A 20224-nucleotide genomic window follows, 5' to 3' on the forward strand; every position below is an offset into this window, starting at 1 on the left:
TAACTGAAGAAGATTTCCAGTTCTTTTCACTGTGCTCTTTTCTGGCACACACACTTTCTTGCTAATCGCTTCCAGGCCAAAATGGCATAAAGTTGTATAAAGGGAATATAGAAAATGTCTTTTACCTCTCCAGAAGTTAACAGATAAAAAGTTATTGCTTTGTCTTAGCTTCATTTTCTTTTTCATAAGCTGTTTGTACACAGCTTTGTTACCATTAATAGTCTGAGGCAGATTTCGTAGCAGTAAGTCGTGCATTTGGGATATAAGGACCTTGATATTAACTGCTTAAAGGAAAAATCAGTGTAACAGATGGAAGCAAAGAATTGTTTTAACTGTGGAAGGTCCAATCCTGAGCCTTTTTTAACTGTGGAAGGTCCAATCCTGAGCCTAAGCCAACAGTAGTACCTGCTTTTAACAAATACCATTATTATTATAGAGTGAGCAGCCTTTTTATGTTTGCTGTCATGCTTTCAAAACACAGGGCTGGTGTATCCCATTGGTGCAAAGCACAGAATGAATTCTTCAGAGATGAAACAGATCTCAGTTTCTTCTCCACTTACTTGCAACATCAGTGAAAACTATTCTCCTCCAAACCTCATGCAAGCAGATGTCCACACTGTCAACTGGCAAAGGCCATCTATAAGTGAAGAGAGCTTTACCTCAAGTCTGAATGACTCCCAAGAGTCTGACTCTGAAAGCCTTGTTCGAGAGACACAGTACCAGTTGGAGCTCCAGAGGTGGATTGATGAAAATGAAGAGCTGGTAGAACTGTGTTCAGATGAGTTGGAGAATGACAGCTTAGAAGGAGATAGCTTGGAGGAGATGATTCTAAAAGAAGGACTTGGGGATGACACAGGTCGATGTACCACTGGAATACAAAAGAATAATGGTGATGGAAGGTAAGGCATGGGATTTTACAGCTTCACAGATTGCATCAGGCTGCAAGGGACCCTCAAGGTCATCTTGTTTGCCCCCCCTGCAGTCAGCAGGGACACCTCTAATTAGATCAGGCTGCCCAGGGCCACATCAAGTCTGATTTTTAATGTCTCCAGGGGTGGGGTCTCAACCACATCCCTGGTCAACCTGTTTCAGTATGTCACCACTCTGATTGCAAAGAACTTCCTCCTGATGTCCAACCTGAATCTCCCCTGCTCCAGTTTCAAACTGTTGCCTCTTGTCCTATCACTACAGACCTTTCCAAACAGTCCCTCCCCAGTCTTCCTGTAGGTCCCCTTCAGATACTGAAATACAGCTCTAAAGGTCTCCCTGGAGCCTTCTCTTCTCCAGACTGACAGCCCCAAGTCTCCCAGCCTGTCTTCACAGGAGAGGTGCTCCAGACCTTTCATGATGTTTGAGGCCCTCCTCTGGAGTCTGGACTTTAGTAAACCAGTTAAATAGTTCTAACACTTCAAAAGCTTCCACTCCTCAGAATTTACATGACATAGAATCATAGAATTGTTTCAGTTGAAAACAAGTAGGCTGGAGGTGAGGAGAAAGTTCTTCCCAGAAAGAGGAATTGGCCATTGGAATGTGCTGCCCAGGGAGGTGGTGGAGTCGCCATCCCTGGAGGTGTTCAAAAAAGGATTGGACTTGGCACTTGAAGTCATGGTTTAGTTAGTCATGAGGTGTTGGGTGCTACGTTGAACTTGATGATCTCTGAGGTCTTCTCCAACCTCACTGATTCTATGAAAAGACCTCAAGGATCATCTAGACCGACTCTCACCACCATCACAGCCTTTAAACCATGGCCTGCAGTGCCATGTCCACATCTTCAAGACCAATTTACGTTGCCAAAGTGCTTAAGTTTTGTCCTGAAAGCTGTGCAAGTCCAAAATCCACATTTCCAGGCCCACATTATTATCCTTTAGAAAGCATTAACTCAGCACATAAAACAAAATGTAATTTGCTGTCATAGACATAAAAGGGCTTAACGCTGTACAAATTGGGAATAACTCACAAGTTTAAAGGGATTAAATTAAACCTGAAGCAATCATAATGTGCAGTTTCAGTTTAATTGTCTACTTAAGAGGAAATGGCAAACAAATGAAGGCTAAATGATTAATAGCATCCTTGCATTCACCTCCTCACCAGGCAAAACGGCCAGTTACTGAATATTTGATTGTGAGTGCAAATGATGTTAATTGTACTGGAAACATGCTCTAATTTTTAGTGGTTTGGTGGTGGTTTTTTTTTTTTCCTTTTTGGACTGAATGTGAGGCTCTTCATTAAATGGAGATTTAATTTTTATTTTGTTTGAACTTAGCCTAGTAAGTACTCCAATCCAGTCCATTAACTGGAGCAAATATCACAGCATCTACATCTGAAACCCCCTCTCTACATCCATTACTAACCTGGGAATTTGAAGAGGAGACACTGCATCTGTTGTCTGCATGCAACACTTTTGTTGACGGGCACAGAGTCCATCTAACCTTTCTATCAAGTTGGAGGGAGGAATAAAAGGTGCACTTTTTGTCTGCAGATGATTAGAGATGAAGGAGCTCTTCACACTCATTTCGCTCCCCGTGCGGTGACCTGGCCTGCAGAACACAATTGAGCTGCTGTGCACACATTTCAGCACAATAGAACTCTTTAGCATTATACTGTGTTATCTGAATCCTTGCAATTGTACCACATATTTCTGTACTCATTTCAAAATGTGCTCACCTTTTTCTGTGTACCTGGGGTGTGTGGCAACTGGGAATAATAATCATCTTCACCAGCATAAATCATCTAATCCCTGCCACGCAGCCTACCCCGGCACCAATGCTTACCTGAAATGAAAAAGCATGGCTGGAGAGACAGATTAGTTTGTTATTAGGAGCCACTTGAAAGAGAGGCACAGGCATGGAACTAATTTAGAAAGGATGAATAAATGATTTATGGAAATGATATTAGAATTAACTGAGCCCCAGGTTGGAGAATCCAGCAGATCAGGATGTTTCTGTTAGTAAGGAGCTGAAGAGTCAACCAGGTTTCGGTGCCTGTACATCAGTCCCTCTCTGCATTTGTCAGTGCTCAAGAAACCAGGACTGCACTGCAGGTCCAGTTAAGAGGAAAACAGTGTTAAAAGCCTTTTTTCCTCCCACACTTCTTACTCCTGCCACTGCCTGCCCATTTCCTGGAAGCCAATTTGTATGTGTTTAGCTCCTGCAGTTGGTTTTCCTCCTGTTAGATCATAAATAAAATCAGCTGTGGGGTTCTGAAGGCTTTGTTTGCTTGATGAGAGTTGACAGGTGTAGCTTAGAGCAACTGTGTGGGCACTTGTTGAAAACAGATAAACAAATACAACCCAAACAAACACAAAGATTCCTGACTTGTTAAAAACACAAACAAATACACTCCAGATAAACAACAAACCAACCACAAATCTTCCTGACTTGTTGAAAATACAAACAGATGAAACCCAGACCAACAAACAAAAGCAACAAAAAACAACCACAAACCTTCCTGACTTGTTCAAACACACAATCAAATAGAATAGAATAGAAATAAACCAGGTTGGAAAAGACCTTTGAAATCTTGGAGTCCAACCTATGATCCAGCACCATCTAATCAACTAAACCATGGCACCGAGCACCCCATCCAGTCTCTTCCTAAACACCTCCAGTGATGGTGACTCCACCACCTCCCTGGGCAGCATATTCCAAAGGCCAATCTCTCTTTCTATGAAGAACTTCTTCCTAACATCCAGCCTAAACCTCCCCTGGCACAGCTTGAGACTGTGTCCTCTTGTTCTGGTGCTGCTTGCCTGGCAGAAGAGACCAACCCCCACCTGGCTACAACCTCCCTTCAGGGAGTTGGAGAGAGCAAGAAGGTCTCCCCTGAGTCTCCTCTTCTCCAGGCTAAGCAACCCCAGCTCCCTCAGCCTCTCCTCATAGGGCTGTGCTTCAGAACATTCCCCACCTTTGTTGCCCTTCTCTGGACACATTCCAGCATCTCAACATCTTTCCTAAACTGAGGAGCCCAGAACTGGACACAGGACTCAAGGTGTGGCCTAACCGGTGCTGAGAACAGGGCACAATGACCTCTCTGCTCCTGCTGACCACACTGTTCCTGATGCATGCCAGGATGCCATTGGCCTTCTTGGCCACCTGGGCACACTGCTGGCTCACATTCAGCTGCTGTCAACCAGTACCCCTAAGTCCCTTTCTGCCTGGCCACTCTCCAGCCACTCTGACCCCAGCCTGTAGCACTGCCTGGGGTTGTTGTGGCCAATGTGTAGAACCTGGCACTTAGATGTGTTCAGTCTCATGCCCTTGGACTCTGCCCATCTGTCCAGCCTGGCAAGGTCCCTCTGCATAGCCCTCTAACAGATCAACTCCTACCCCCAGCTTCGTATTGCCTGCAAATTTACAGATGATGGACTCAATGTCCTCATCCAGATCATCAGTAAAGATATTAAAGAGGGTGGGGCCCAGCACTGATCCGTGGGGGACACCACTAGTGCCTGGCTGCCAGCTGAATGTGGCACCATTCACCACCACTCTCTGGGCTCAGCTCTCCAGCCAGTTCCTAACCCAGCTCAGAGTGCTGCTGTTCAAGCCAGGGGGTGACAGCTTGGCCAGGAGTTTGCTGTGTGGGACGGTGTCAAAGACCTTGCTGAAGTCCAGATGGACTCCATCCACAGCCTGGAGGCACCAGGCAGTCACCTGGGCATAGAAAGAAATCAAGTTGATCAGGCAGGCATAAATAAAAGAATACAAAAAAACCTAAGCACACAAAACCTCCACAAACCTTCCTGATTTGTGTTTTTCTGTGCTTGTGTCAGCTACAGCCTGGTTTGCACTGAGAAGTTTTAAGTCTTTTTGGAGAGGTTCTTTTCTTTTGTTGATATTGAAACATCCACATCATGATGTTTCACAGGAAGGAGCAAAGAGAATTGAAAAACAGAGCTGCAGGCTGTTCTTCTTTAGACAGTCTCCAAGTGACATTTGAGGGAGTGATTTTACCAGGAGTATCACTTTTTATTTCAGACTGCAGAGGCTTTGAAGGATGAGCAACACTTCCTGGCTTTTGTAGGCTCCAACATTTAAAAGGAAACAGCAGAAGCAGTGCAATAGATCATTTCTCTCTTATTATTTCTCTTCCATTGTCGTTTCTCTTACATTATTTCTCTTTACATCACCTCTCTTTCAGCTGATTCTACTATAGTACTTAGTATAGATTCTATGCCAACGGCATCCTGGCCTCTATCAGGAACAGTGTAGCTAGCAGGAGCAGGGAGGTCATCCTGCCCTGTGCTCAGCACTGGTTAGGCCACACCTTGAGTCCTGTGTCCAGTTGTGGGCTCCTCAGTTTAAGATGTTGAGTTGCTGGAAGGTGTCCAGAGAAGAGCAACAAAGTTGGGGAGGGATTTGGAGCACAGCCCTGTGAGGAGAGGCTGAGGGAGCTGGGGTTGCTTAGCCTGGAGAAGAGGAGGCTCAGGGCAGACCTTCTTGCTCTCTCCAACTCCCTGAAGGGAGATTGTAGCCAGGTGGGGGTTGGTCTCTTCTGCCAGGCAAGCAGCACCAGCACAAGAGGACACAGTCTCAAGCTGCACCAGGGGAGGTTTAGGCTGGATGTTTGGAGGTTTTAAGTCCAGCAGGAGCAGGGAGGTCCCACTGTTCCAAACTGAACCCTTCCCTGATTCAAATAGCAATACTGCCCACACTGGAGTAACTCTGATGATCATATTTGCAAGACATTTCTTGGCTCAAATTGCACAGTGAAATGATAGAAAATTCATACAGCTTGGACCTGAATAGCTTTGTGTTTCTTGTTTATTTTTTAAACAGGAAACATCAGGCTGTGGACAAATATTTCAGCCTAAGATACAACCCTAACTGGAAGAACACAAAAGAGGTAGCAGAATTTTCTGAGGCAGAACGAGCCTGTCAGGTTGCTGGAGGGAGCAGCATGGACGTTGCACAGGATGCATTTTACCTCCATGCCAATGACTGCTCAGAGGGAAAGAATCAACAGGAGGCAAAGGCACAAGGTACATTCCCAAAGTTTGGTACAAAATTGCCAAGCTTCCCTAAAACCAATGCTGTGGGCAGCGATGCTCCTTTTGAGCTGCATAGCAAAGGGAAGGGATCTGCAGCTGGGTGTCACTTCAAAGCCAGCCCAAATGCTTTGGCTCTTCAGGCTCAAGAAGGTCGACCACAAAAGGCAAAAAAAAACTTTGTGGAAAAAAACAAACAGACCTTGGGATTCTCTTCAGAGAAGAGAAATTCTTATCTTCAGCTGCACAGTAAGAGGCAACAAGTTCTCCAAGAGCAGGTAGGTAACTCTTTGATGTGTTCTAATTGGTATAATCTGAGGACTGCCTGGTGGTTTGCAGAGGAGGGTAAGCAGATTTACAATCTAGCATGCAACTGCTAACTCCTGATTGCCAGTGCAAAAGCTTGGTCACCCTTTATCCAGTTCTGGGCCCCTCAGTTTAGGAAAGATGTTGAGTTGCAGGAATGTGTCCAGAGAAGGGAAACAAAGCTGGGGAGGGGGGGTTTGGAGCACAGTCCTGTGAGGAGAGGCTGAGGGAGCTGGGATTGCTTAGCCTGGAGAAGAAGAGGCTCAGGACAGACCTTATTGTTCTCTACAACTACCTGGTTTGTTGTTGCCAGGTGGGGATTGGTCTCTTCTCCCAGGCACCAGAACAAGAGGACACATGTGACAGTCTCAAGCTGTGCCAGGGGAGGTTCAGGCTGGATGTGAGGAAGAAGTTCTTCATAGAAAGAGAGACTGGCCATTGGAATGTGCTGCCCAGGGAGGTGGTGGAGTCACCACCCCTGGAGGTGTTTAGGAAGAGCCTGGATGAGGCACTTGGTGCCATGGTTTAGTTGATTAGATGGTGTTGGGTGATAGGTTGGACTTGATGATGGAATGGAATGGATCTCAAAGATCTTCTCCAACCTGGTTAATTCTATTCTATTCTGGAATAATTAAAAAGCCTTCAATTAGAACCCCACTGAAGACATTATTACAAGCCTGTCTTCCAAGAGCCTTCTCTTCACCAGGCTGAACAGCCCCAAGTCTCACAGCCTGTCCTCAAAGGGGACATTCTCCAGCCCTCTGATCATCTTCTTGGCCTCCCATGGAGCTACTCCAGCAGTTTGATGTTCTTCTTTTGTTGGAGGTACCAGAACGAGATGCTGTACTCCAGAGGGGGTCTCACTCAGAGCAGAGTAGAGGGGAACAATCACCTCTTTCATCCTGCTGGTCACACTGCTTTTGATGCAGCCCAGGACACAGCTGGTTTCTGGCTCATGCTGCGTTTTTCTTCACCTGACACCTCCAAGGCTTTCTCCTTGAGGCTGCTCTCAAGCCAGTCCTCTCCCAGCCTGGATTTGTGCTTGAAAACAGTCAGCAGATAGCAGCCATGCACACTACTTGGATTTGAAGGGCTTAGCTTTCTTACAACTGACTGAGAAACCTCAGGCAACTTGCATTAAGGATTAAGTGGAAATGTAATTACAGTTCCTAATGAACGATTATAGATGAGTTTGTTGCTTTTACTTGATACTTATTACACATAATGGGAAGGTGGGAGTGAGTGAATCACTCCACCAGCTGTAGCACGGAAAATCCTTCCCTTGCAAAAGCTACAGAGACTTTCTGCTCCAAGTGAAACGTTTTCCAAGGCTGATGAACAGTTGACACAAGGGTGGAGGGCATCTGCATGACAAGGAGTGTAAGGATGGACAAGCTTTCTTCTAGCAGAGCTATTAAGAGCACTTTGTTGTTGATTGTGGTTGGTTGGTGTGGTTTGGTGTTTTGTTTTTTTTTCCCAGTTATAATTTTGTTGATGGTAAAAATAATGAGTGCAGATTGATGCTAATTAAAGCTGTGTTGATATAATTGTGTTTACTGGTTGGGGAATTCTGAAAAGGTTTCAGATGTAAGTAGTGGAGCCAGAGATCAGGACTCTGTTGTGGAGACACCGTTCAAAGATAGGTAAGAAATAAGACACCAAAAAAAATCTGTTCAAATCAGGGCTGTGCTCAAAGATTGCCTCGCTGAAGCAGCTAGGAGGGCAGCAGAGCTGTGACACAGCAGGAGTCAGGCAGCATGGATGTAGAACAGTTTGCTTCTGCCCTCAACAAGTTGATACAACACAAGAGAGAGACAGACCTGCTGGAGGAGGTCCATAGGAGGGCTGTAAAGATGATCAGAGGGCTGGATCAGGGTGACTCCACCACCTCCCTGGGTGTTTACACTTTGCAGACAGCTTTATGGTGTTGTTTTTTTAATCATCTGACATAACCTTAGGCGAAAAGATTTGCAGCCTCCTTGCTGCAAGATTCACAGCTGTTGCCTCTGTGCATGCAGCCAGCAGGCTGCATGTGCCCAAACGTACAACAAACCCGTGCTGAGCTGTGTATTTACTAATTTATACAGCATTTCATAAAGCATCAAGTTCTTTGCAGTGTTGCCTGATTCTCTAAGAACCTGATGATGAGTCTCTCTGAGAGAAAGAATAAAAAGAGAGAGAGAGAGAGAAGGAGAGAGGGAGAAGCAGTGGCCCAAGCTAGCTCAGCTGTACTCACTATGAGTTGCTTTCCTACCTACAAGCCCCTTACTTCAAAGCAAGGAACATAATGTACAATTTTTTAATGGCTCTAGACCAAGGCACTCAGACTCTCTGTGCACTGAGCCTTACCTCAGTGTAAACACCTAATCAAGATTGCCTGCGCTTCAACAATAGCAGCCAAATGCAATTCGAGAACCACAAGCCTTTGAAGTCCTCACTGCAAAGGCCGGTTTCCTAGTCTGGGATAATGACATGCCATGATTGCTGTCTTTGTTGTATCTTTTCAGTAGAGAAGCAATTATGGGCCTCAATTTAACAGAATAGGCATTACACAGCTTATGATTCTCAAAATGCAATTTCATTTGATCATTTTCTCAATTTGATTGGTATTAATAGAATAGTTCACCAAAAGGGAGAAAAAAAAAAAAGGGGGGAAAGAAAAAGAGAGGGAAAAAAAAATGCTGCCAGAGGTTGTGTCCTGTTCCTCTTTCAAAGAGATAATGTAGAAGTATGCTTTACCTGCCCAGTAAACTAGCAATACAGTGAGGCAGTTGGTTCCACCAAAAACATCTTGCTGATGGCCAGGCTGCAGCTATCCACTGCTCAGGAAACCTGTGTGGTAGAATAGAATAGAATAGAATATAGAATAGAATGACCAGGTTGGAAAAGACCTTCAAGATCATCAAGTCCAACCTATCATCCAGCACCATCTAATCAACTAAACCATGGCACCAAGTGCCTCATCCAGTCTCCTCCTAAACACTTCCAGTGATGGTGACTCCACCACCTCCCTGGGCAGCACATTCCAATGGCCATACTCTCTTTCTGGGAAGAACTTCTTTCCAACATCCAGCCTAAACCTCCCCTGGCACAGCTTGAGACTGTGTCCTCTTGTTCTGGTGCTGCTTGCCTGGGAGAAGAGACCAACCTCCACCTGGCTACAACCTCCCTTCAGGGAGTTGTAAAGAGCAAGAAGGTCTCCTCTGAGCCTCCTCTTCTCCAGGCTAAACACCCCCAGCTCCCTCAGCCTCTCCTCACAGGGCTGTGCTCCAAACCCCTCCCCAGCTTTGTTGCCCTTCTCTGGACACAATCTGTGAACTTCTCTGCTCCCAACTAACAGAACCAACACTACCATTTGGAGCAATGAATCAGAGAATTTTTTCGGTTGGAAAAGACCTCTGAGATCTGAGATGGGCAAAGAGAAGACTCCAAGGGGATCTCATAGCTGCCTTGCAATACCTGAAGGGAACCTACTGGGAGGCTGGAAAGAGACTTCTCATGAGGGTGCCTAGCAATAGGACAAGGGGGAATGGTTTGAAGCTGAGGGAGAGCAGGGTTAGACTGGAACTTAGGAAGAAGTTCTCCAGTGCAAAGGTGGTGAGACTCTGGAATAGGCTGCCCAGAGAGGTTGTGGATACCTCCTCCCTGGATGTATTCAAGGCCAGGCTGGATGAAGCCTTGAGCCACCAAACCTGGTTGAGAAACATCCCTGGCTGTGGCAGGGTGGAGTTGGAGTAGATGATCTCTAAGGTCCCTTCCAAACTAAGCCATTTCGTGCTTCTGTGATCATTGAGTCCAACCATCAACCTAACACCACCATGGCCATTAAGCCACATCCCAAAGCACCATGGCCACACATTTCCTGAACACCTCCAGGAATGGTGACTCCACCACCTCCCTGGGCAGCCTGCTCCAGGCAGAGGATCACAGGATGTTAGGGGTCAGAAGGGACCTCTGGAGATCAGCAAGCCCAACCCCCAAACGCCTGACCATGCTTGCAGTACAGAATTTTTTCCTAATCCCCAACCTAAATAGATCTATAAATAAAATATAATAAAGTTGGTTTTCCTGAGGTTGCATAGATCAGGGTAAAAAAGAAAAGTTTGCTGAGCCCATGGCAGGGGGCTTGGAACTAGATGGATGATAGGTTGGACTCGAGGATCTCAAAGGTCTTTTCCAGCCTAGTTAATTCTATTCTATCCTATTCTCCCCTATCCTATCCTATCCTTGAGGTCCCTTCCAACCCTAACAATTTCATGATCCTATGAGTTGAAGAAAACTTCTCTCTGTTGCTAAATTTACACAGCCATCACTTGGCTTTGAAATCTGCAGTGCCAGCAGCCACTTGCAAAGCATGGCTCACATTTGCTTTCCAGCCATGCTGCCATGACTGTGGCTACATGAAGATGTTCTCCCTGTTTGTGGGCTTGCTGTTTTGCACAAGCTATTTGTTGCTGCTGCCAGGCTGTGTACATTAGATGGCCTCTTTCTGCAAGCTACTCCTTGTACTTTCCTTCCAACATTATATGTTTTGCCATCTCTTTCCCCCCCACCACACACAGAGCTCTTGTTCAAGACCTTGCTGTGGTGAATGTCATCCATCAGAATCTTGCTACACTGGCTGATTGCTTGGACAATGATGATTGTCTAGTTGCTTTTCTGTTATTAGGTGCATCCACTGGCTCTTGTATAAATGGAGGAGCCCAGACATTTGAGAGTTACAAGTAGATTTCTGTGCTGCAAGCTTCCTGCAATTTTCTTCCCCTCTCTTCTCCTTAAAAGTAGAAGGAATAATCCCTGCACTACCCCAACTGCTGACTGGGGTTTTGCTTCCTTTTTCATTTTCTCTTTCAGCCATTCATTTTCAGGTTATCTATTAGATAATGCCTAACTCCAGCATTTTAATAGGAGGTAAATTATTTCTCACCCTTTCCCCAAAGGCTTTTATATGCTTTCATCTGGTTGGGCTGTAGCCATAAACATTCCTGATTTTTAGGTTACAGGTCCTAAAACTCTTGATGAGGAACCAGTGCAGAGTGTCCTACCATTCCAGACTGTGAAAATGGAGCCTGAAGATAAATGGTACCAGAAAGCACAGCAGCTCAAGGTTCTTTTTCATCATAATTGAAATATACATATATATATATATATACACACACACACATATATATAAAAGAATTGAAGTTTGGATGTTTAAAAGCTGTAATCTCATTGCTTTTAAAGTTACAATTGCTGGCAACAAATCCTTGGATACATATCAGTAGATAATCACCAAAGTTTAATGCATGTGCTGCTGGATGTACTGAATGATTTAAAATCAAAATAGAGCCCAAATCCCAAGAAATTCTGAGCCCAACTCATCTATTTACACAGCTTCACAGATTGCATCAAGTTGGAAGAGAACCTCAAAGGTCATCTTGTCCAACCCCCCTGCAGTCAACAGGGACACCTCCAACGAGAGCAGGCTGCTCAGGGCCACATCAAAGCTGATCTTGAAAGTCTCCAGGGATGGAACCTCAACCACATTCCTGGGCAGCCTTTCCCAGTGGTTTGCCACTCTCAGTGTCTCAATTTAGGGCATTATCTGCTTGATAATAACGTAAAATGTCCCTATTTTGGTGAAATAATGCAACCATAATGGTGAGCTAATGGAAAAGGGCAAACTAGTACATGGTCGTGTTTGATGCTTCATGAGGATTCTGAGCTACAACTACTCTTGCATTACTCTGTCCCCTAAAATCCCCCTGAGCATCAACCAGAAAAATGTTACAAGTAGAAAACTCTGCACTGAGCTCCTCATATATACATGAAGTTTTATGCGGAACCTTTCCAAGCAGTTCAGGGGGGTAGTCTTTGGCACAATAAAATACACCAGGTTATCACAGAGTCATAGAATCAATAAGGTTGGAAAAGACCTCAGAGATCATCAAGTCCAACCTGGCACCCAACACCTCATGACTACTAAACCATGGCACCAAGTGCCACATCCAATCCCCTCTTGAACACCTCCAGGGATGGTGACTCCACCACCTCCCTAGGCAGCACATTCCAATGGCCAACAACTCTCTCTGGGAAGAACTTTCTCTTCACTTCCAGCCTAAACTTCCCCTGGTGCATCTTGAGACTGTGTCCTCTTGTTCTGGTGCTGGGTGCCTGGGAGAAGAGACCAACCCCCTACTGGCTACAACCTCCCTTCAGGTAGTTGTAGAGAGCCATAAGGTCTCCCCTGAGCCTCCTCTTCTCCAGGCTAAACACCCCCAGCTCCCTCAGCCTCTCCTCGTAGGGCTTGATCTCTGAGATCTTTTCCAACCTGGCTGATTCTATGATATATGGAATTTCAGAATGAAGGCAGGATTTTAGAGGGCTGTCCAATCCATTTAAAGAGGAAAACATTGGCCTGGTCCCAGTTTGGCAGCCGTTCATACTTTCCACCACTGTGCCAGCACATTAATTGTTACAGCAGAGGTCGAGCTAACAAATCATCATCTTGGCACCAGGAGTCAGGATTCCCCAGTGCTAAAGCTTTATGCCAAGACATTCTGCTCTATATGTGGATTTAATACCTGCCATTAAGCAGTTATTCTGAGTGCATGTGCCATGTAGTGACTGCAAGTGTCGCTAACAAAAGAACCCTAGAGGGACAGAAGGATGAAATGGAGGATTTCAGAGCTGACAAAGATTAAATGGGCTGAGAATGGATTTATATAGTCCCTAGAAAGAAAGCTGTGTCTTTCCTCAAAGCAGGCCACACCTGATGCTGTAATTGAAAGTGGCAAGTCTTGAATAAACTCCAGACTGAGAGTTTAGCTCAAAGCAGGAGTCCTGGTGTGCTTGAATTCATCAATTGTTTCTTATCATTTGGATGATGTTTTGCAGGATATAGGGCAGGGAAAAGAACTGGATTTAGAGGTCCAAGCATCTAAATCATAGACATCACACATTCACAGGTTGCAATGGGTTTCAAGGGATACTTGAAGATGTGAAAGGCACTGTGACAGGCAAACTTGCCCTTAAGGAACAGGTGAAATAGCAACCACTGAAATTCACCTCACCTTTGGGAACTTCTTTTAGGATCACCAAAATAAGTCCTCCTAGAGAAATAAAACCAAGCCCAACCAGAGTCTCCAAGAGAGAGCTTTCCCAAGGAATGATAGGCAACAACCACCAAGAAGATGAGCAAAACCAAAGTCTTGCTACCACCAAATATCAGAATTCCAGGCTGCTCCCATGCAGGCAGTGGAGCAAGACAACAGCAGCACGCTGCATAAATGGCTGGGAGCAGGTCCTTCTGTTGGCCTGGACTCTCATACAGCAGCAAATTCAGATTCTTGCCTAAATAATTTCCCCAGATTTTGTTAATCAGGGTTTCACCACATCTACCTATCCTTTTCAGCCAACACCACAGAAATTCAACCCAGCCGAGGCTGTATCTTCAACATACACCAGCGAGGAGAACACGAAGTACCGTCATGGTTCTCCAAATGGACTTCCACATGACCAGCTACATTCATACAGCCATGGCACTCTGCAGCCTTCTGCAAGAGGTGACAGCAACAATGGCCAAGCACATCCAAATCAGAGGAATATTCCATCTGCTTTTAATGCAAGCTTCCAAGAATTACTGATGGACCAAGTACCACTTCAGGATTGCAAGAGACATATCTGTGTGGATAAAAGGTATCAGAACGATGCTAGAAGTGGTTTAGGGTAAGGATGTAAGCATTGAAACAGTATTGTCATAACACTATGGTGCCCTTAATAATTAGAAATGAGCAAGGAGGTGCTGGTGGATGAGAAGCTGGACGTGAGGCAGCTATGTGCACTTGCAGCCTGGAAGGCCAGCGGCATCCCGGGCTGCACCAAATGAAATGTGGCCACCATATGGAGAGAGCTGATTCTGCCACTCTGCTCTGGTGGGATCTCACCTACAGTGCTGTGTCAAGCTCTGGAGTCCCCAAAACAAGAGAGGCAGGGACCAAAGGAGGGCCACAAAGATGATCAGAGCCTCATCCAACCTGCCTTTCAACACCTCCAGGGAGGGGGCACCCCCAGCCTCTCTGGGCAACCTGTTTCAGTTTCTCATCCCCCTCACTGTCAAGAATTTCTTTCTAACATCCAGTCTCAACCTCCCCTTTAAATGTTCCCAGAATATTCTGTGAACAAGGATCATTCCATGCCCAGGTTGCTTGCTGAGCTATCTGCTATAGACAGATAAAGATTCTTATTTTCCCCCCCTCTTTCTTTTTTTTCAGGCTTTCTCAAGCTTCTATACACAGCATACCAAGAGCCCCTTGTGCAGCCTCCCTTTTTGCACAAACCTGGGAGCAACATCACCAGGAGATCAGTCATGTGGCAGCAGCTCACCTGGCTGACAGGCACATGTTCAGCCTCCTTCCACCCATAGTCCCACAGGCAGAAAATGGTTCAGAGCTTGATCCAGAGAGTGGGGGAGGAAACCAAGTGCCAATGAGCCGAAGCAACTCAGAAGGGCATCTCATGCAAATGGAAAAGCAAAACCAGCCTAAAGTCAGCAAGAAGGTAAGCAACCAGATGTGGGTTGGATGGTTTAACATTTCTATTTCTTCCTCTGTTTCCTTTTTTACCTTAATAAGCCAAAAAAAATCTTCACACACCAAAACAGGGAATGGGGGACTGAGTGTTGTTTCCTTGTTACAGACACACACTGACTTGCCCAGAGCACCCAAGGAACAAAGGGTGGAAACAGACACTACAATCATTTTAGCCTGAAGAGCAAAGCAGTTCACCACCACCTCTCCCTTTGTCACTTTCAAACTTGATTAGCTCTAAGAACACACAGAGCAGTGTTTGTCTTTTAAGTTATCCAGTGATAAAATGATGTAGAATAAAGCTATTTGTATAAAGCAGCAGGTAGCCAGGCCTCAAGATCTAAGCAAACCATTATCCTGGTCATGCCCATTTGTGATCCAACTCCAATCTCTTGTTTCCAAGGGAATCAAACTGAACGACGACAAACTTAGAGGATTTGTAAAGCTAACGGCAGAAACATTACTGCAAGTCTCCTGATGATGCCATTTGGGGTCTTATTAAAACTTGGTTCTTTTTTATCTCCTCTGTGTGCCCAGTTTCATGTTGTAACCACTTAACACCAATGCAGTGGAGCAGCAGAGAGAGAGCCCTGTGTGTCCATGACAAATTAAATGTTTAAGAGGTTAGCTCCATGTCCATGACAAATTAAATGTTTAAGAGGTTAGCTCCATGTCTCTGGGCAGACAAAACTAAGCTGGAATAATAACTTCTGTGTTTCATGTAGGAGGCAGTTGGTGGATTGCTGCTTGAATGCCTCTAAGAAGAATTAGCTGGATTATGATAGTAACTGAGGGGCAGATTTCTTTCCCTTTCTGTTCTCCTGAGTTCAAGCCATTGTTTTTCTCCTGTGTTTTCAGTAGCTTTCTCACGCTTCCTATGTGGGGAGAGGCACAGGAATGAGACTATTTGTGCCTCCCTGAAAAATCCAGCTTCTCCTGAGAAACAAATGCACTCATGCTCATGGCATGAAGTGAGGGAACCCTGATTTTCTTGTAGGCAGCTGAATGATTAACTCCTCACAGTACCTTAAACTGAATGTTGAGTGTAAGCATATGACAAAAGAACAGGGATCACTGACACAAAGAAGTATCAAACACAAAATCCAGTGCATGGGCTTAGTTTCTCTGCAGCTGAGTTTAACTTGAAAATGGCCATTGAAGAAGCACACATTTTATTTGCATATAGAAGTTTCTTGGTCTTTCTGCACCGCTCTGTGTTTGAGGTGACCACAGAGCTGACCATAATGAGGTTCCACTGATCGGTTTTTAATGCATAGGCCACTTCTAAAAATCAACCATAGAATGGTTTGGGTTGGAAGGGAGCTTCAAAGGCCATCTAGTCCAATCCCCCAGCAGTCAGCAGGGATATCCTCCTCTAGAGCAGGTTGCTCAGAACCTTGTCAAGCCTAACCTTGAATGTCTCAAAGGATGGGGCCTCAACTACCTCCCTGGGCAACCTTCTGCACCTTCATGGTGCAGAACTTGTTCCTCACATCCAATCTAGATTTGCTCTTCTCTCATTTCAAACCATTGCCCCTCATCCTATCCCCACAGGCTTTTGCAAACACTCCCTCTGCAGCCTTCTTGTAGCCCCTTTCAGGTTCTGGAAGGCTGCTGTTAGGTCTCCCCAGAGCCTTCTCCTCTCCAGGCTGAACAACCCCAGCTCCCTCAGCCTGTCCTTATATAGAGGTGTTCCAGGCCCCTGACCATTTTCATGGCCCTCCTCTGGACTCACTCCATCAGGTCCATATTTAAAAGTTTCTGGAATTATTGGGGGCTTTGGAGTAATGCCATGAAGGACTGAAATGGTATCACTCATCTTCTGTCTTCCCTGTGTGCTTGTGAAGCTTTTGCTGTGCTACAGGGTGTGGGAAGAGGGTAGATTAAAACTTCTATACTATTACAACAGGGCAGGGCTTGGTTTTTTTTTCCAACTATCTCAACAATTTTCCATTTCAGTTTTGAGATCTTAAAGGTAACCATCACTAATAACATTTGCTTGCCTTTTATTTGCCACTAAAATCAGGTACTTTTATCTGCTTCTCTCATAACAATTTCCTCAGAGCTTCATTCCAGCAGCAGTCACATAGTCACTTTAAGCTGTTTAAATAGATAATTTTTGAGTGAATTATTTGACTTGTACAATTAACTCAACCTTTTTGGTCACTTACAGTCCTTAAAATGAGACATACCTGCCTGAGAGTTGAATTCTGCCCTTATAAGACTTGTTTCAATTATGCTCTGCAGGAAATCCTAGCAAGGAAAAATAAAGGCAAATCTGTCACTGCTGTTTGTTTTTCAGCCACAGAGCTCAAAGGCCTACATAAATCTGAATGTGAAGCTTGGAGGCCTTGGACCTGACTATGAAGCAATCAAAGAGAAAGTAAGCAGCCCCTGTTGTGTGATTTGCTTTTTAGTTGTGCAAAGTGAGCTTAGGCAGGGGAAAATGACAAAGAAATAGTGCTGCTAAGAAGCAACTTGTATGGTGCTTTATGCCTTTGACTCTAGATCTAGCTTGAGATCCTAAGGAGAGATTCAAATGAAAGGAAAGAACTGCATTGTGGATAAACCTAACCCTCTAATGTTGTAGTTCCAGAACCAGGGAGTAGTTCACAGAATCCAACAAGGATAATAGCACATCAGTAAATTCCACATTCCCAGGACTGTGTTGCATTATTATGCCATAGACTCACAGATTCATAGAATGGTTTGGGTTGGAAGCAACCTTGAAGATCATCTAATTCCAACCTCTCAGCCATGGGCAGGAACACCTCCCATTAGACCACTCAACCTGGCCTTGAACACCTCCAGGGAGGGAGAATCCACAATCTCCCTGGGCAGCCTGTTCCAGTGTCTCACCACTCTCACTGCAAAGAGTGCCACTGGGGTATCAATGCATTGAAAGGAAATAAGGGACATTGGCTCCCAACAGGGGCAAGGCAGAGCATCCTGCTGCATCTGAGGGTAATAAATTGCTGGAAATATAAAGACACAGAATATCAGCTAAGTAAAAGCACCCTGTCATTGAGAGCCTTGAAACAAGTACAGAGGTTTCAAAAATCATTGCAAAAGCTGAGAGAAATGAGCCCAGCACAGAACTGAACAGATCCCTTGAAACATTCAGACTGTCACATTTCTGTTGAGCTCTACCCTCAATGCCAGCCAGAAAAGCTCTTAAACATGAAAAGTGCCTAAAAAAAAATATCTGTGCCTTTTGTCAGGATTTCCTGTTGTGCTCTGCTGAGGGATGATCAATAGCACAGCCAGGTTAAACAGCCACAGAGGTGTAAATGGAAGGCTCCCATGGGAAAAACCCAACAGTGTTTCATTGATGGATCTACTGAGGCATTGAATTAACCAGACACCTTTTTTCCTTTGGGCAGAAAGAGAAGTTAAAGCAACTAAAGGAATATGCAAAGCAAATTAAGCAACACAATATGAAAAGCATTGCTTTGGCTCAGAGGTTACCTGCAAAACCCCAGGCTGTATCTTCAGTGTCAAGGCAGAAGGTAAGAGCAGAGACCCTTGAAAGCACATGCAGGGAGAGGTTTTGGACTTTGCACACAGACACACACAAAAGGAAGAGCACAGATATGACACACAGGAGTCTAAAATAGTTTCTCCATTTGTATTTTAGCAACTCTCAGGACTTCTGCTCTCATGGGATCCTGGCAAGCTCTCCCCTGTGCTTCTGTTCTGTTGTGGCTGTTGATGTATGCCAAGAGTTGCTGAATTCTGTGCCAGCAGCTGTCTTTAGTTCATGCATCTGCCTGGCTCTTCAGGAGAGTCCACCATGTGGAAATAGAGCAGTACTCCAAGCTATCAGCACTCAACTGAGCCTAACCAGCCAGTGAAGTTTTCCTGGGGAAAGGGGGAAAATAAAGGGTAGAACATCCCTAGGAATGCTACCCAGCACAGCACCTGCTCTGCTTCACATCAGCAGTGGAGGCCACACTACTGCAGAGTGCACTTTGCAAAGAGACCACAGATCCATACAGCTGTAGAATTGTTTGAGGTGGAAGGGACCTTAAAGGTCATCCATTTCCAAACCCCTGCCATGAGCAAGGATATGTCCCAGCTCACTCAGGGCTTCATCCAGCCTGGCCTTGATCACCTCCAGGGAGGGGGCACCCACCACCTTTTGCATTTCTTCCTAAACCTCACACAAACCACAAAGAGAGGAAAGTGCATTGTTTGGATGGCCAAAAGGCTTTGGGTTTCTTGAGGACATTCATCATGGGAACACCTACATTGCCTTGGAGATAATTGTGCAGGTTTTCTCTTAACCGGCTGTCCCAATTTCCCTGGTTTCAGGCACTGGAGTATGCCAAGACGATTCCTAGACCAAAGACTTTCATGGCAAGGCAGTCAGATGAAGAGGTGAGAGAGGAAAGAGCTCTGCTCTCTTTTAATGAAGACAGCTTACCTCAAATTGCATCCTTGGAAGCTTTGTGGCATCGACACGAGAAGGAGAAGCAAATCGTAGCTGCTTTCAGAACCCTTCACATCTTATAAGCCGTTGGAAGTTATCAGGGACATCCTCAAGGCACAAATGGCTGAACTGTTTGGTTATGAACTGTGACTTTCACACAGGGTGTTTTTCCATTCCATTGAAAGACAAGGTTTAATCATTGTTAAACTTTAGAATCAGTTCAACTAGAGGTAATGTAAAAAAATATATCTATATCTAAACAGTTGCTTATGTGGCATTTTAAATGTGTAATCTCTGGTGCTCTTCTGCTTCCAAATCAACTGACCTAGCAGTTGCATCTTCCAGGCTGGATCATTTCTTAGCCAGATATGCCCAACCTATGGGCATATCTGCAGAGCCAGGTTGGAAAAGACCTTTGAGATCATCCAGCCCAGCCTATCATCCAACACCATCTAATCAACTAAACCACGGCACCAAGTGCCTCATCCAGGCTCTTCTTAAACACCTCCAGTGATGGTGACTCCACCACCTCCCTGGGCAGCACATTCCAATGGCCAATCTCTCTTTCTATGAAGAACTTCTTCCCAACATTCAGCCTGAACCTCCCCTGGCACAGCTTGAGACTGTGTCCTCTTGTTCTGGTGCTGCTTGCCTGGGAGAAGAGACCAACCTCCACCTGGCTACAACCTCCCTTCAGGGAGTTGTAGAGAGCAAGAAGGTCTGCCCTGACCCTCCTCTTCTCCAAGCTAAGCAACCCCAGCTCCCTCAGCCTCTCCTCACAGGGCTGTGCTCCAGACCCCTCCCCAGCTTTGTTGCCCTTCTCTGGACACCTTCCAGCAACTCAACATCTTTCCTAAACTGAGGAGCCCAGAAGTGGACACAGGACTCAAGGTGTGGCCTAACCAGTGCTGAGAAAGGGCTTCATTTGGTGATTTT

At 45.3% G+C, this 20224-nt stretch overlaps 1 protein-coding gene across 1 annotated transcript; it reads left to right on the plus strand.

Annotated features, from left to right (window-relative positions):
* Nucleotides 1–486: 486 nt before the first annotated feature.
* JHY (junctional cadherin complex regulator) lies at nt 487–19371 on the plus strand. The gene is given in 8 exon segments (XM_054176186.1): nt 487–899; nt 5775–6261; nt 13361–13638; nt 13640–13996; nt 14566–14827; nt 17159–17239; nt 18240–18365; nt 19171–19371. Coding segments are annotated over 8 exon segments (2178 nt in total). The 5' UTR covers nt 487–513.
* Nucleotides 19372–20224: the final 853 nt, after the last annotated feature.

Source organism: Dryobates pubescens, chromosome 34 (genome assembly GCF_014839835.1).
Source record: "Dryobates pubescens isolate bDryPub1 chromosome 34, bDryPub1.pri, whole genome shotgun sequence".
NCBI classification, from domain to species: Eukaryota; Metazoa; Chordata; class Aves; order Piciformes; family Picidae; genus Dryobates; species Dryobates pubescens.